Below are 15817 nucleotides of genomic sequence, written 5' to 3' on the forward strand. Positions count from 1 at the left end.
TTACCTTTAATCTATGCTGTATTTTTTTCTTTTTTTTGTTATTTGGGGGCAGACTTTATAAAAAAAAACAAAAAACAAGAAACTATTGAACCACAGCAGCTGATAAAAGCAGACATTGTATTTCCTAGCATTGCCATTTACTACGTGTTAATAATTCAAAGGTTTGGCTTTGATTATGGAATATTCTAATCACATTGTTAACTTAATCTGTTTCATTTGGTTGGTTTTACTTTGTGCATGAGTGCATTTACTTCCCCAGAAACATCAGCCTGCAGATTCCTTTAGTCAGGTGTCACCTTAATACACTCACACACTCACGCATGACACACAGAAACTCACAGGCTGGTGATAAAACAGAACCACGTTGTGTACAGTCCCTATAGTCTCCCTCAAGTCTCCTTTCTTACCAATCACAACATGCTGTTTGTATCTTGTCTTATCACAACCCAGCTTCATATTTGGACACTTGAGTCTAATGTATTGTCTAGTTACACATTGGACAAATACCTTCATATGGCAGTGACGTAGAGAGGAAATGAAAGAGAAAAGGTGTGAGAGGTGGAATGAAAGTAACATCTGTTGAAGTGAATGAAGAGCCGTGTGCCATTCAACGTACTAGTTCTAGTCTAGTTCTATCTTCATATCACATCAAAGACAAGCAAAGTAAAACAGGGTGCACTGTCTCCATAGACTCATATCATTCTTCCACAAGTCATTCGAGACCATTTCTTTCTGTAGAATCAGAGAACATTTAGGGACCGTGACTGGCATCTAGTGGATACATCTGGTACCTGCACCTCAGTGATGCCTACTGTAGTTGCAGTTCGTAGTTGTCATTTCCTGCGATTTACACTGCGTGTTGAGAGATGATGCCGTGAATTAGCACACCAGATGGTGTGAAACCTGGTGGATTTGAGGAATGAGAGCTCTCTGTGGCAATTGGCGTGTGTTTCATTAATCCAAAGCCTATTTTATTTTGCCCTCCCACTCTGCTTTTTTTTTTCTGCTCATCAATAGTCACATGTATTTGTAAGTCTAATTTTGCACACTATGGTGCACACGCTGATGGATTTTAAGGAAGGTTTGGACAAATACAGAAGAGAAAATGAGTAAAAGTGTACTTCTTTAACTGTTCCTAAGATCCATTGATTATACAAAATTCTAAAATAAAATAATACGTAATGTTGTTTCATTTTCATTGCTATTAAAACCTTAACATGTGGTCTGTGTCAGTGTAAAAAGGTCATAGGAGATTTGATTCAGACTGAGTATCCAATGTAATGGCGGAAACAATAGAGGATGTCATTCCTTCCTGGATATTCTTATATACATGTAGTTAGCTCAGTTAAAGAATTCCAGCGTGTTAATCTAAAAAAGGCATATACTGAGCAAGCCGTCAAAACTGGATCCGATGTGTGGCTATGAGGAGATTCATTAAATTATGACTTTTTTTATTTCCCTTTTACTGGCTCATTCTATCAAAAGGGAATTTATATAGACATCGGAATGGGAAAAGAAATCTGAAGAATTTCTAAAGGCATGGTAAATTTGAGGCGCTAACCTATAGCGGTTCCCATATTTCATCCTTGAGCCTAAACCTGGGGGCTAAGCAGGCCACAGGCTATAGCCGGCTTTGACTAAAGTTGTGCCAGCTCCCTGTGATTCTCACATTTTGTCCCCAAAACCACAGAAAAGCAGCGTCCCCATAGCCCTTTCTGGAGCTTTGAAGAGATCTCCTCTCATGTATGCACACAAACACACACATGCACACACACACACACACACACACACACACACACACACACACAATCATCCAATCAATGTGAAGTTTGAACTGGAGCAAGACGGTGAACTTTCAATCGTCCTCACAGCTAAAAATCAATTTAATGTCAAGTCATGCTCCAATGCCAATCCGAATAAAACAAACAGCAGAAAGACATCAAGAGAGAATTGGAAAGTCAAATAAATCAACCTTATCAGTTTCAAACAGAGGGAACCAATGAATCATCCTACTGCCAAACTAGACCTTGTTTTTGCGCCTTTAATTAGACATTTGCCTTTTAAAAGTCACCAGTTGGCAACTGTGTGGCTTTAAAACAGCCGAAACAAAACAGAGAAACTCTGCCCTTAGATCCATTCTCCTCTGCTCAGAGAGGATGTGTGAGATTTTTCACTCATTCATTACGTCAAGAAATGAGAAAACAATGCAGAAACCTAAGGACATTTGGACAGCCTAGTTTCAAAGAATGCTGCACCTCTCAGGCCATCTAGCGCAGTGGCAGAGCCATTGTCCTAGGAAATGTGCATCTTGATCAGTCTTTTGCTTGTTTGTTTGTTTTTATCACTGTCCAGATGTTTGCTTATGACCAAGATCTGTGTATATAAAGTATTTTCCTGATCATTAGTGGTTGTGCAGGCGATAAGAGAAACAGTCCCCTTTTATTTATTTATATCTGCTTCTAGCAACATTCACTCACATCATTGTTTTACGTATCTGATGTTTCTCATGTATTAACCATATAACCTGCCAAAAGGGACCAACCACCTGACCTTTTTACACAAAGGAATCCAAGGCAAGTGATCAACCATGGCATTTCCTTCCTCATTTATTTCATCTTACATATCCCACCCTAGCACTGTTTTTTGGCGTTGAGTGTCCAGCGTTTTACAACTCACACAAAACGAATTTAGAACATTTTAATATACGGTTTGCACCAAGCTAAAACTAACTCAAGTCAGCTGATTCCTACTCTCCTCTATGGCCTGTTGTGCTTACCCTGTGGTTCTGTGCAAACATTTGCAACTCACTACACATCTAGGTCAGAAACATGCCACTGTTGCTGGTCTTGCGGTGGACTCGGCAAACGCCTGATCCCGTCTAACCTCCATACTAAGCTTGCATTCATCTGAGAACTGAAGTAAATAAACATAAAATTACTTTTAGGTTTGTTGTATGGCTGTGGCAAAAACTATTTTCTCTCTGATATCTCTTCACAGTACTTTAACATCTTTTGACCTCCACATCTTCTACCAAACACTTTTTTTTTGTACTTCTCTCCAATCCATCCTGTAGCCTTTGCCATCTCCAGCCCTCCCTATACTCCCAACACCCACCACCATCACCACCCCCACCCCCACCACTCCATCCTGTCTACAGGCTGCCAGGCACAGATAAGGTGTCTTGGCAGAGAGTTGGAGTGCTGTCCTTCGCCTCGCTGAGTGGGAATCCAGGAAGCTGTGTTCACGCCACGTCGCTGGAACAATAGGACAGGGAGGGGAAGCAATTGGGATAAAAAAAAGGGGGGGGTTTGAAGAGAGAAATGGGTGTGGGGCCATCAAAGCCTTGCTCTGCCAGAAGTCGATACCAAGCAAACATGGTTTGTGACACGCAATAATAATTGTTTATTCTCGGATTTCATTGTTTTACAATGTCTGTTCTTAAAAGTCAAACTGTCAAATAGGTAAATCCATAACCTGGGCTAGAAAATACAGCATAGAGATTAGACCTTTATGAGTGTACCTAAAAAAAAGTTTTACTTTTCTTCTCCTAATCATCCTGCGCTAGTGATTTTCAACTTCTGTCTAAAAACACTTCAGCACAAAACGAGCAATAAGAATATTTCAGAAATCTTTAATCAACATTCCACGTGGCTGAACTGCATGCTGGTCTGCCGGGGTTGTCTGTGTCGGCGAGAAGTTGGCATGTTAGGCTCATCGAAGGAGGAATTTCTCCTTGTGTGACAATTGACTGTTAAAAGTTCACATTTCCAAATTGACCGCTGCTAACTGACTGTGAGGAGCTGGTGTCAACCTCTGACTGCTACATGAAGAAGAATAATCGGCCAACTAAAAAAGGCCTCTTACAGCCAGAAAGCATGATTTTCCATAAATATGAAAGAAATGCTCTGACATTGTTCTGGGCTGTCTATGTGTCCGTTACTGTCTAAAGCAGCTGCTCAGCTCAGATGTGTGGTGTGGCTACACAAACTGCCATCACCAGTTCCGCTCCCCGTCTGATTTACAGTCAGACGTTAATCAAGCACACGTACATAAACACTCTGTGGTGTACCTCTTTCACACCCTGTCTACATGTGCACACAACACTTTCACAATTGTAACACTTTCAGTGTTTTTCAGGGCTCCACATCTCTCTCTGAGGTGTTCTGTATTGCTCACATGTCAGACTTCATCACAATAACATACTTTAGGATGCATGTGTGTCATGTGGATTAATTTACAGAATGTGATTTCACAATAATCTACTGTGTATAATGTGAGGCTACAGTTGGTGTTACAGTGGAAACATTTCAGCATTGGTTTGGACACCTGACCTATGTGCCTTCAAAGCATTATATTAGGTTACTCAAATATTTACAAAGAGTACATCATTTTAGGAGTAAGCTAATTTTTACTCCTGTTCTTTTACCTCGTCACTGCCCCCTGGTGCCATGGCACAACCTGACATACATTATATTTCTATCATTACATGTGATACTTTAGGGCTAAATGTATTTCACTCATGATATTATTGTCAAACAGTATCTAACCAGATACCACATAAAAATTGCAAAATGGTCACAAGCTTTTTTAAGTGGTTCAAAACTATACAAACAGTTGGTCAGCTGTACAGTACATGGGAGGAAGCCACAAATGTAGGGGTATGGGAGAATGGGGTACCACAGTAAGTAAACGTCATAATTTTAAGCATCTTCCATGAAGGATCAAGAATACTGTACATATGTCAAAGTTATGCATAGTGCATTTTGTATTTAGACAAAAATAATACTATCATATTTAATACATAACAATAATAATAATAATAAAGTTGACTAACTGCCAAACTGTAACCCATCTCCATTAAATCACATCACATCACATCATTAGCAGAATAATGCTGGAGGGATAGTCATAATGGTTTAAATGTCAATGGGATGCCTGTTCTGGTTCATAATAAAGTCTCTGGTTCCAATCCACAAATATTTCACTGTTCCAGAACTGAGTAAATCACTGTGATAGCTTTAATGGTGGCACTAGTTTCAAACTGCTACTGTATAATTACTCCAAATAGAGTCAAATGTAAGTAAGTCATCATCTTTGTGATTTAGTGAGCAACAAAACAAACTTTGCAGCTACCCTATGTTATGAATATATTTACTGGTAGCTCATTTGTCAGGGAGGGCCTAATGTCAGTAGGAGTAGTGGGAGTAGAAAACATCGTGAATAAGGGCCAAAGGTGCCTCATCTAATTTTCACAAGAGTAGATGTGTGGCTGGAAGTGCAATCCCAAATATCTGCACATCAAAAGTGTATAGTGTGAAATATTTATCTGACCAGAACAGCAGCCTAGCTTTCAAATCAACCATCGTTTTGCATGCTATAACACCTCCCCTTACTTTTTTCAAACCACTTGATTTAAAAAAGGTAATAGTTGCATTTCTTATAAATAATTAACTCTTGAATCTTTATCTGTGATAGACTGGCTAGGGATGTCAGGGGTGTACCCTGCCTCCTGCCCAGTGACGCTGGGATTAGCTCCAGCACCTCAGTGACCCTTAACAGGAAAAGTGGCCAGGATGCTAGGGCGAAACTTCAGAGTTGATCTTTTTGTTTGAGTGATCATGGCATACACATGTCTTAGTAATTGGCTCCTGTCTACTAAAATAAATATTGCATATTACTGTCAAACACTCACGTTTATGTTAAATACATTAAAGTCACTCGTCCTCCCACTATATTCAGTAGTACTGTTTATCAGAGGAGGAAGGGGAAGGAGTTTATACTGAGTACCTTTTATACTCGCAAAGGCAAAACAAACAGGAAAACAGACAGAGGATGTGACGACTGCTTTCCTAGAGCCAAACCAGAGAGGCGGTAAATCATAATCCCTGACCTGAAACTGAATTCACCACACCTATCAAAACCCATTTAGGATCAGAGGCCAGAGGTCCAACCATTTACTATCTGTGAGCTCCCCCCTTTTCTTCTCCAATCCTTTTCTTTCAGGAGAGAAAGACAGATAAAAGAAAGCTAAACACACACGGATAATCCACAGCGTCTTTCCAAAGAGGAAATTATTATATTTGAAGTTATGAAAGTGCTTCCTGAGGAGAAGGAAATGCACCAGATTTTTAGGCCTGTGTCTTGATCTAAGAAAAACATAAGCAGACACACACTGGCAGAAAGGCAAATAAATGCCCGTCCACAATCCTCCCTTTCTCTCACTAGTTCAGCCCCTCCGTGCACATTGTAATTTACAGTATATCTCAAAGCAGAAAGATTTTTTTTTTTCCAAAAAAGCGAAAGTGGTGGAAAACTCCAAAAGGTCTTTCTGGCTAGAGATGTGAAGGGAGGAAATTGCATTGATTTAAGCTCAGCTTCTTTTGGCATCTGTCTGCCTTCTTCGTTTTTCTTTCTTAAAGTGAAGCAGTTTTTTGTTTTTGTATTTTTTTTTTTCCACAGCTACTTTACTGTAGATCCAGTCAAGATGTTTCTCTTTGTCTCTCATTATGTCCACAATAAGCTGACGAGTGGAAGAAAGTGGCAGCTTTTTGTAGCTTTAACAGAAACTATAAACTTCAACAACAGACAGCTTTTTTTTTGTGGATGAGCCAAAACAGACTAACAAACCACCCTGTTCATTCAAAAAATGAAACATACGAGTGTGTCTACACTGAAGAGCTGTCTTTAAGCATGTAAAGGTTAAGACCACTCTAAGCTTTCAAAATCATGTATTTTCTTTTTGACTGAGAGAGGTTAAGAAATGGCTGAATGGTGAATTTATGATAGTACTCATTATAATACCTTTTCATTTTCCTTCTAACTACTAGAATATTAGCTACCTAACCACATTACAAATATTTGTTTTTGATACAGTGCACATGTTTGAACTCTTGAGCTCTTCATAAGAGGAATATATTTGATTTTGTTTTCCTTCAATTACTTTATATTGTGTTATTAGACCTCCTATAATTTCAATTTGTCTTCATTAGGTGCCATGAGTGTAAGAATCACACTTTGTTTTTTTTTTTGCTGACTACTAGTAAAAAAATCTATGGTATGAGACAGGGGATTAAAGTTGTTTTTATTTAAGACTCATATTCATAACTTTTGGAGGCTCTGCAGGACAACAGATCTGTAATGTCCTGCCATGGTGAAGGGCTTGGAGTTGGGGACAATTGATGGCATCTTCCCTGCTGAGTTCACATAGCATCAACCTGTTTCCCCACGGTCTCCAAGGTAATCACCTAATTTCCTGGGGGTGTAAATCTAGTCATTCACAGCTTTCAATTGCCACAAACCAACAGACGCCCCATAGGGCTTGTTTCGCCAGGACCAGCACATTGCCCTATTAATCATAGCTGCACGTTGATGTATCCTCTCTTTTTGTGTTTGCACCGCATGCAGGTAATGACAACAACTGTGAAAAGCACTGTACAGGAAGCTTTCACATAGCAGTCCATTGATTTCATCTTGTTGTCGGGTAAACAAGATGTAACACCAAACACTTGTTTCACATGAGGAAATTCTATTCTCTTATCTCCTAGCTCTCTTTGAAGGCTCTAATGTGATCATCAGTGTACTGTGATAATCTATCAAAGACTCAGCTACCACACTGAATTGTTTTTACGTCCTATATACTTGTAGTGATGTTTTCAGCAACATTCAACATTCATTGTGGCCTTCTTAGGTTACACCCACTATAACATTTTGATACCTGATACTGCTGCTGTCAAAACCTGGTAGCTTTTAACATATTGGAAGAGTTAGAATAGCCTTGGTCCCCATGATCTTTTGACCTTCATTCACATCTATGAACAGGCTGGAAGAGACGCCTCACCTGGGGAGCCAAAGGACAGGTACAGGATGAGGTGTGACTGAGCATTCAAAGGTTTAGATGTACAGCATCACAGCTCCTACAGACATGCTGTTCTTTAAGACGGTCATGCATATGTGGACATGCTGGCAGCTGTACATGATGTAGCCCCAGGCATGCAGAGCTCAAGATTGCTTGGCTGGCACCGTATGAGACCTCGTGCCATTCTTTGACGGCCCAAACAAATTCCCTCTGGTTTACAGGGGGATGATAGAAACAGCTATATCACAAAAGCAGCAGACTGGGCTGTCTGAAGTTGAGGTACAAAGGAAAGATCACCCTCCCCCTTTCACCTCTGCTTCTTCTCCGTTTTCTACTTCTACAAACAAGTGAGCATGCAAACCCTTCAAGTGACAAGTTCTTGCTACAGCCTAAATATGTCATTAAAGCAAAGAAATTGAGAAGGAAGGAAAAGCACACGGATGCATGGGTCTCAGTGTTGAAGATCATACAGAGGCTGTATAACTGTTTTAGGCCTTTCCAAGCTGTCGGTTTGAGCCATAAATGAAAGCTCAACAACAGTGTAGGGGCCAGTGGAGCCAGTGGAGGCTCAAGGATTCATACTTTGAGACTTGGTTTCATATCAAGCCAACACTACTTCCCAACCTAACTCATCTTGCTGTGTACCTGCCTTCCAGCCATCCATTTTCTCTCCAGATCCAACCTACTTCCCTGGATGTCACACTGCTCAGAGCTGTGCTCAGACCCATCCCCAGTCGTTCTGTTTATATCTTTTTCTCTCTCATCTCTGCTGTTTTTTTTTGCCTGTCTATTTGATTGACACATTTCATATCACCACTGAGGAAAAAAAAAAAGAAGAACAGAAACAACCACCTTCTTTAACTCTCTTTGCCTCCTTCTCTCAGTCCAGTTCTTTACATTTCCTCCTCCTTACCTCTCTCTCTTCTTTTCTGTCTGCCTCCTCTGCTCCACTTATGTATCCCAGCAGTCTAGATTTCCTTTCCTCAGGTTATAATAGTTAGACTGTGAAATCACCCAGGCCCCACACCCCTCCCTTCATCCCTGTGTCCTTCTTTCCCCTTCCACTCCCTAACATCTTTTTCTCCCTCCTCTGATCTCATCCCTTGCCTTAGTACTTATACCCAATCCTTAATATTTATGGCCTCAACGCTTGAGAAGTAGGTGGGGGCACATGGCTTTATCTCACCTATGATTACTTGTGTGTTGTCAGGAACCAAATGAGGTTGCACTACAAGGTTGAGGCTGTGGAGCTGTAGCCTTGCAGAGCAGAACAGAGGCTACCCAATCCCTTCCAAGCCCCATACTGAAGTGATTAGGCCACAGGAAGCTGAACCTGACATTGCTGACACTAGGCCCCCTACCACATCCTGCCTCAACATCCACCCACACCACACGACACCACCTCTCTACACTGACACCCAACTCACTGTGGCAACCACAAGGTTGATTTACGTCTTCTGATATGGTCAACGAGGATGGAAGAGAGTGAAAAAAGTCAAGTAGAAACCTGAGATCAGAAATACAAAGAAACATCCTTGTGGTGACTTCTTCCTATGTCCCTTCCCTGTCTTATGGTGTTGCAGCAGATGTAAACAAGAGCAAGCGATACAGCCTGTCATTGTCAAACCTGTTAACTGCAAGGGGGATAACTACGATAGGTGTCTTATTTTGGCTTCTTGGATCACAGCTCCTGTTCTCTATTTTTCCAGTTGCTTCTCCCCAAATAAAAAGAAAATAAGGCAGATTTCTTCTTACCAATTCAATGCATGTATCACAAAATACACAATATTCCAAGTAGACAATCCAGTCACTAAAATAGCATTCCTGACAGAGCAATACTGCCCTCTAGTGTTTGGGGGTGGAAGGGATAGTATCAAAAATACAGCCTTTCTACAGAATAACAAATATGACAAATACTATATCATATGTATATAAGTAAACTTTTCTACAATTTCTGTTGTGCAACTTGCTTTATTAGTGTCTTAAAACAGCAGTTGAGGTTTTCAAAGATGAGTGGGTTTGTAATATTTCCACATGAGAGTAGAGAAGTATAGCTTTTCATTCTGCATAACATATTCACCACATCTAACAATTCTATTATGCATTTTATATCCCTAGCTATTTTAAAACAGATAAAAAATATTCTTAATAAATGTATTTTATTGTATTTATTCATGATTCTTTGAGTACAACAAAACCGAACTTGTGTCTAACTAAAACTCCAGATGAGTGTTGCCTCTCGTTTTAGCTGTTATTTGTTCGCTCTGTCTGTCTCCCTCGCACTCTCTTTCACCAATGGAAATGTGTCTTTTTTTAAGTAGTGATTGCTCTCTGTTTGACTCCCATCTCCAATGAAAGTGTTTCATTTCACTAATGCAGAAGTGAAACCAACTCTATTTAAAAAGGGAGTCTCACTGAATACTCTAGGGGCCGTGGGAATAATCAGAAGACTGCAGGAGCCAGCGAGGAATACAAACTCCAGTTAAGAACAAAGAAAATGGAAATCAATGACAGGATATGCAGATTTTTTTGACAGCTCGACACGCAAATAATCTTTTGGGAGTTTGCCCTCTGTTGCCTTTGCCAGGTTAAAATAACAACTGAGCTGGGGAATATAAAATGCAGTGTTGAAGAAAGGGCACAGCTTTACACCTACCTAGTTTTGTGTGAAGGTGTTCTAAAACAATCAATAAAAAATGTACTGCATTGCAAGCAAGGCTGAATCGCCTACGGCATGGTCATATCTATAAGTGCACGGCTATGAACCTCTAGAATTCATTTAAAGCTAAACAGTGTTTTATTTAAAAGCTGCACTTTATGCTTTATGCGCAGTTGTATTTGTCAGTTTGTCTGCACTTGAGAAGCTTGAGGAAAGTCTCCATCTTATGGGCATCTTTCTTGAAGCAGCTGAGTAAGGCGTAGTCTCTCATGACAGATTCCAGCATCTCAGGCTGTACATCATACTGCAACAGGCTTTGTTCACTGTGGTTTGTGGTCAAAATTCCCTCATCCAACATCTGCAAAGAGGTATTTGGAAACAAATTAACTCCATAGCTAGAAAACTAATACTAATAATGCAAATGAAATACTCCTTTTGAAAATTCTGTATTTGACCCACCTTCTTGATAAGGACCACCACCCCTTGCTCCAGGCTGATCAGTTTATCTGACACCCACTTGGTTTTGTTGAGCAGCATGTCAGGAGCATCATCATAGCGATCCAGTGTGGTTTGCAAGTAGACCAAAGGCTCGATCCATGACTGGACCAACATTAGCACAGAGTGGAGCAACCATTTGTCCTGTAGGGCACATATAAATGCAATTAAAACTGAACTCTTAAGTGAATGTACAATATACTGACCACAGAGTTGTCCTTAAACTCAGACAATAACATACCCCACACAACAAAACACCTCATAGCAACAGCTGGAGTAGAAATGAATTTGTTCTACTCATGTCTGTATGAGACCATTTAATATCTGTGCTGAATAGCAGCCATTTGCCCTTCAGAATGCCTGTAAGATAGTCACAAAGCAGAGTGATCAAAAAAGATGGAATAACTTCATAACAGCATGGCTTCTGATCAAGGGCTTGTCAGCTGCAAACATTCAGAGACAAAAGTGAGAAATGTCATGGCCAAAGTGGTTGAGTCTGTTTAAATTCCCTCTAAGTACAACAGGCTCTAAAGCAAGTACAAATGACCACCATAAAAATGCCAATTAAACTGCCGAGCCAGCAATATATTACAAGAAAAGGGCAGAGGATAAATTGCAAGCATAAAGAAGAGTCTTACAGTAGATGCAGTTTAAAAGATCACATTTACTATCATAGTGATGATATAATTTCCAACCAGCACTTTGACTATCGCTAAATATGAGTTCTTAATTTTTTTGCAATATATATTTGGCCTTTGTTAGTTGAATGGTGGATTATTCCAGAACTTCATATTAACCTAAGTACAGTTCACAGAAACCAAATAACCATCAGTGGCCTTTGGCCCATTCTAGTTTCCACCCTACTGATCAAGCTGGCCTTTAGCCTAAAAGACTGTGCTCTGCTGGACAGTAGTCAAAATGTTAAAAGGCACAGACAAACATATTTTGAGAAGAAAATATTTCTGGGTATTAACACTTATTACAGCTGAACAACATTCATTTTCATTTGTGCAACCCATCAGTCAGCAGCTCACAGGTTGTTCACTTGTACATTTTGACACTGTTGTTACAAAAAAAAAAAAAGAAAGCTTGGCCTTTTAGCACTAAGGTAGCTGCAAAGTGAGCAGAGATGTGCACGCAGTGATCCATGTGTCAACACTCCCCAAAAGCTGACATACCGGCACAAATGCACAGAGACAGTCAGGCAGATTCAGTAATATACCCGTAAACACACAATGACCATGTCCATGAATTCACACAAACGTGTGCAACGACCCATACCTGTATTCCTTCTTCTGTCTTCATGCATACACATAAAAGCAGAGTTGCACGGAACGGATATCAACAGATTAATATAACCTGCCTTAACTAATTAAACAAAAACACTGTGGCCATGCACTTACAGATATCTGTTGGATTTCACTTTTTGAACTGGGAATGGGTAAGGCTTTCGTGATGCATGCAGAGCCAGCCTGATTCCTCTGGAGCCGCAATGGAAATGGGACAAACATCTCCTCCTACGGTCCATACAAACATTGGGAAAAAAGCACATGAAAATACATAAACACAAACAGCAATAAAGCACATCTATCTGTATAAATACATTACTGTGTTGACTTAACCTTTTACCTTAATAGGAATAAGCTTAGTTTACCCTCTACATACAAAACGGAAGATCATAAGCAGCATGATCCCCATTTGTTCATGGAAGTCTGTTGGTTTCAGGCAATGAGTTAAAATTGTTACACTTTGCCTAACCCTCTTAGAGAAAGGGGGACCATGTGAATTTTTCTAGCTGATTTGAAAGTCTTCGGTTCTCTATAGAATATACGAAAACACACTATGGCAGAGAGGCAGAGAAAAAGGCAGGAAAACAATGACAGAAGCATCCCCAGTCTTGGCCACTCGAGACGTAGCACAGACACATTTTGTTCTCCAGCTTGTTCTCATCTGTGGACCCCATACAGTGTCTTCTCAGTAACAAGCCCTGCATCATCCAATTTCAAAGACCATTTTGGTTCTGGAGTCGCAGAGTGAAGGGGATTCAACAGGCTGCAAAACCTGTGCTCTCGCTGCTGCAGTATATCATTATCACATTCGTATTGCTCCACTGTAGGCCTGCTTCTTCAATAAAATATCTCTGGCTCAGAAGAGAGATAGGAGATTACTTTGAAGCCTGGTAGTGAGGCGATGATCATGTCAGAATCAAAAGCAAATAACACAGAGTATCTAATATAAAGTGGCAGTGCATTTGGTGCAGCATACTGTGAAAGAGGCCAACAAAAAGTCATTTTGTTCTTATTGTAGAACTCTTCAAAGTGTTACTACATTGTATACAAGATCCCATGAGGAAAAATAATATGGTTTGGGCAATTCAGGTTTCACTTATAAAACTATAACTGATGACTGGCATTGACACCGACATTTAAAACAAGAGAATTGCAATTAGCATTTGCATACCCGTTAGTGTAGCCTTTACCTATGAAAGAAATGTCTACTGCACTGCTTTTCAAAATAGGGGTTTCACATTTCATACAAATTATTTCATGAATACACACTAAAATGTACAACAGGCTCAAATATGAATTTTCCCCTGTAAGTAATGGATTTTCATAGACTGCATTTCAGCTTGATCCTCTCTCAGTCTAGCCACAATGAAAATAATTTTCTACTGTCATGCAATGCTCAGTGAGTTTGTCCAGAGTTTCTCCTAAGGCTGTATTCTTTAAAAGCATTCTTTAAGGGTTTGTAGATACAGAAGCAGGTCTGCTGAAACATTTCTACACAAGTGCAAAGTTTCATTTTGGGGGTACTGGTGGATGTTACTCACAAACAAAGTGCACGATTCTTCGGAGACACGGTAGATGAGTTCAGCGTGCTGGATGACCCGATCTAGAAGTTTTTCTTGGGTTATGGACGGGCAGCGGGAGAGGCTGCCCTGCTCATCCTTACAGTCCAGTGGGATGCAAACAATAAGCAGACTGGGCCAGAGCAATACAGCCCATACACTCCATTGCACATCTTTAGAAAACAACGTAAACACACATTTAATCCATGTTCACAGGTAAAAACTACTGAGCAAACACAAGAAAAACATACAATCCTGATTTTTGAAGTGTGATAGATTACCTGCCATCGTGTATTGTCAGTATTCTTCCTAGTCTTTCTTGTTTTTTCTGTCTTGCTAACTTCCTTTATAAATCCTAACCTGGCCATGAATTAAGCAAAAGGTCATTTTGGTCTTACGTAGTTCCTTAAAAAAAAACACTGACCAAACCTAAGGAGATCTTTTCTCATGCATAATACCAAGACTGGAACTAGTCAGGCCCAGATGTCTTTGTTTCTGAAATAAGGTCACAACCTAAAAAAATCTAAATTCTTACAATATTTCATGAAATCTCCCAAAAAACATCAAATTTTAAAATACATTTAAATAAATGTTGTTTTTTTTATTCCCTCCAACATCCTGATAAAATTCCCCAATAGTTGAAGAAGAATGAAGACAGAGACTGATTAGATTTAGCAAAGAAAAGCTCAATAAAAGGAGTGGGCTAGAAAATCCTTCCTTTCAGCTGAGGTAAGGATGTAATGTAGATTTACACATGCATGATAGAGAACGCTGTAGAAAAGACACTGTCAAGCTGTAAAAGACACAAAAGAAAGGGGAATTACTGGGATCTAACAAAGCCCCTCAAATCTTCATTTTTATTTTGACGTTCATATTCGATTCTAGTGATAAAACCATGGGTGTGTGAGACTGGCTCTATTCAGAAGCTGCGGTTGCCCAATTGTAATGACTGTTTAGCTGTCAAAGAAGGAAGCGCATATTCAGTAGTAATTCGTCCATGTTTGAAACCGTGCCACACTAGGTACAGTAGATGGAAGGTAATGCCTTTGAATGCTCCATTTGCCTACATTATTTTTGTCGCCTGGAACATTTGGTGCGATGCTAATTTTATCTGGCCCTTAAATCACTGCTGTTATTAGTATAATCCAATTGGAAGATTACAGAGGATCAGTTGTCTGTCAATTTATGGTAATAAATAGATACATGTACTCTGGATGGGAATAACAGAACATTTCTGCCTTGTTGACAGAATGAATAAAACAGTCTATTGCTGTTCAAGACACTTGAGCCCAAATGTTTCTTCTTTAGGAAATCATGTTTAAGGATAAGCTAAAGACAGACGCGGGATCAGAAAGTGGGTGTCGTGTTTCTGAACTCGACGTCACAGGCGTTGTTCCTATTCATACAACTTTAAGACACCTGAAGCCTCGTGTCTCGTATATCAGGCTGTTTCATACAGTATGTATCACTATTCTATTCTTATTATATATTTTTATTTCTCCCACCCTTAACTTCTCCACCTGCCTGCAGAAAACCTCCTGTTGTATTTCCTGTGCAGTAATTATTTAATGATTACATGTTTACTTTGAGCACCTGTTATGCCAGTTTTTCGTTTTCAGGTAACTTTTCATATTGATGATTTTTTAGTAAATAAATATTTATTTTTGTATGGTGTGTGTATATTTTGTTCTAAAAAGCCTCCTGGCATTTGTCCATGCCAGATAGCTGGAGGTACATTTGCAAAGGTAGATGGGATCCTGATTCATTCATAGCATCTTTGGGGAGTTGTGAAGACAGATCTTACACAGATGGTGGGCTTGACCTTTATTCAGGAAGCCAAAATTTTTTATACTGTAGTATCCTGGTCTGCTCTAATTGTGCATGGTACTTTTATTTTATTTGGTTATAAAAATCCAAATAAAATAACCATTTTTGAAGTAGCTGAAGTATCCAGTTTTTA

At 39.7% G+C, this 15817-nt stretch overlaps 1 protein-coding gene across 1 annotated transcript; it reads right to left on the reverse strand.

The window, feature by feature from the left end:
• Window positions 1–9817: 9817 nt before the first annotated feature.
• Window positions 9818–14178, reverse strand: smtla (somatolactin alpha). Its single transcript, XM_026375781.1, has 5 exons — window positions 14139–14178; window positions 13840–14030; window positions 12413–12526; window positions 10974–11153; window positions 9818–10872 (listed from the first exon to the last, which is right to left on the reverse strand). The coding sequence occupies exons 1-5, from the start codon at window positions 14143–14145 to the stop codon at window positions 10678–10680; spliced, it is 687 nt and encodes a 228-aa protein (XP_026231566.1). The 5' UTR covers window positions 14146–14178; the 3' UTR covers window positions 9818–10677.
• Between the last annotated feature and the right edge of the window lie 1639 nt (window positions 14179–15817).

The sequence above is a fragment of the Anabas testudineus genome, chromosome 13 (genome assembly GCF_900324465.2).
Source record: "Anabas testudineus chromosome 13, fAnaTes1.2, whole genome shotgun sequence".
Taxonomy (NCBI): domain Eukaryota; kingdom Metazoa; phylum Chordata; class Actinopteri; order Anabantiformes; family Anabantidae; genus Anabas; species Anabas testudineus.

What these genes read in the sequence shown, in the direction of transcription:
- smtla (XM_026375781.1), bottom strand. An exon ending in AAGAATCGTGCACTTTGTTT is followed by an intron (nt 12,527 to 13,839) that starts GTGAGTAACATC and finishes TATGGACCGTAG; the next exon opens with GAGGAGATGTTTGTCCCATT. An exon ending in GTGAAATCCAACAGATATCT is followed by an intron (nt 11,154 to 12,412) that starts GTAAGTGCATGG and finishes TGTGCCCTACAG; the next exon opens with GACAAATGGTTGCTCCACTC.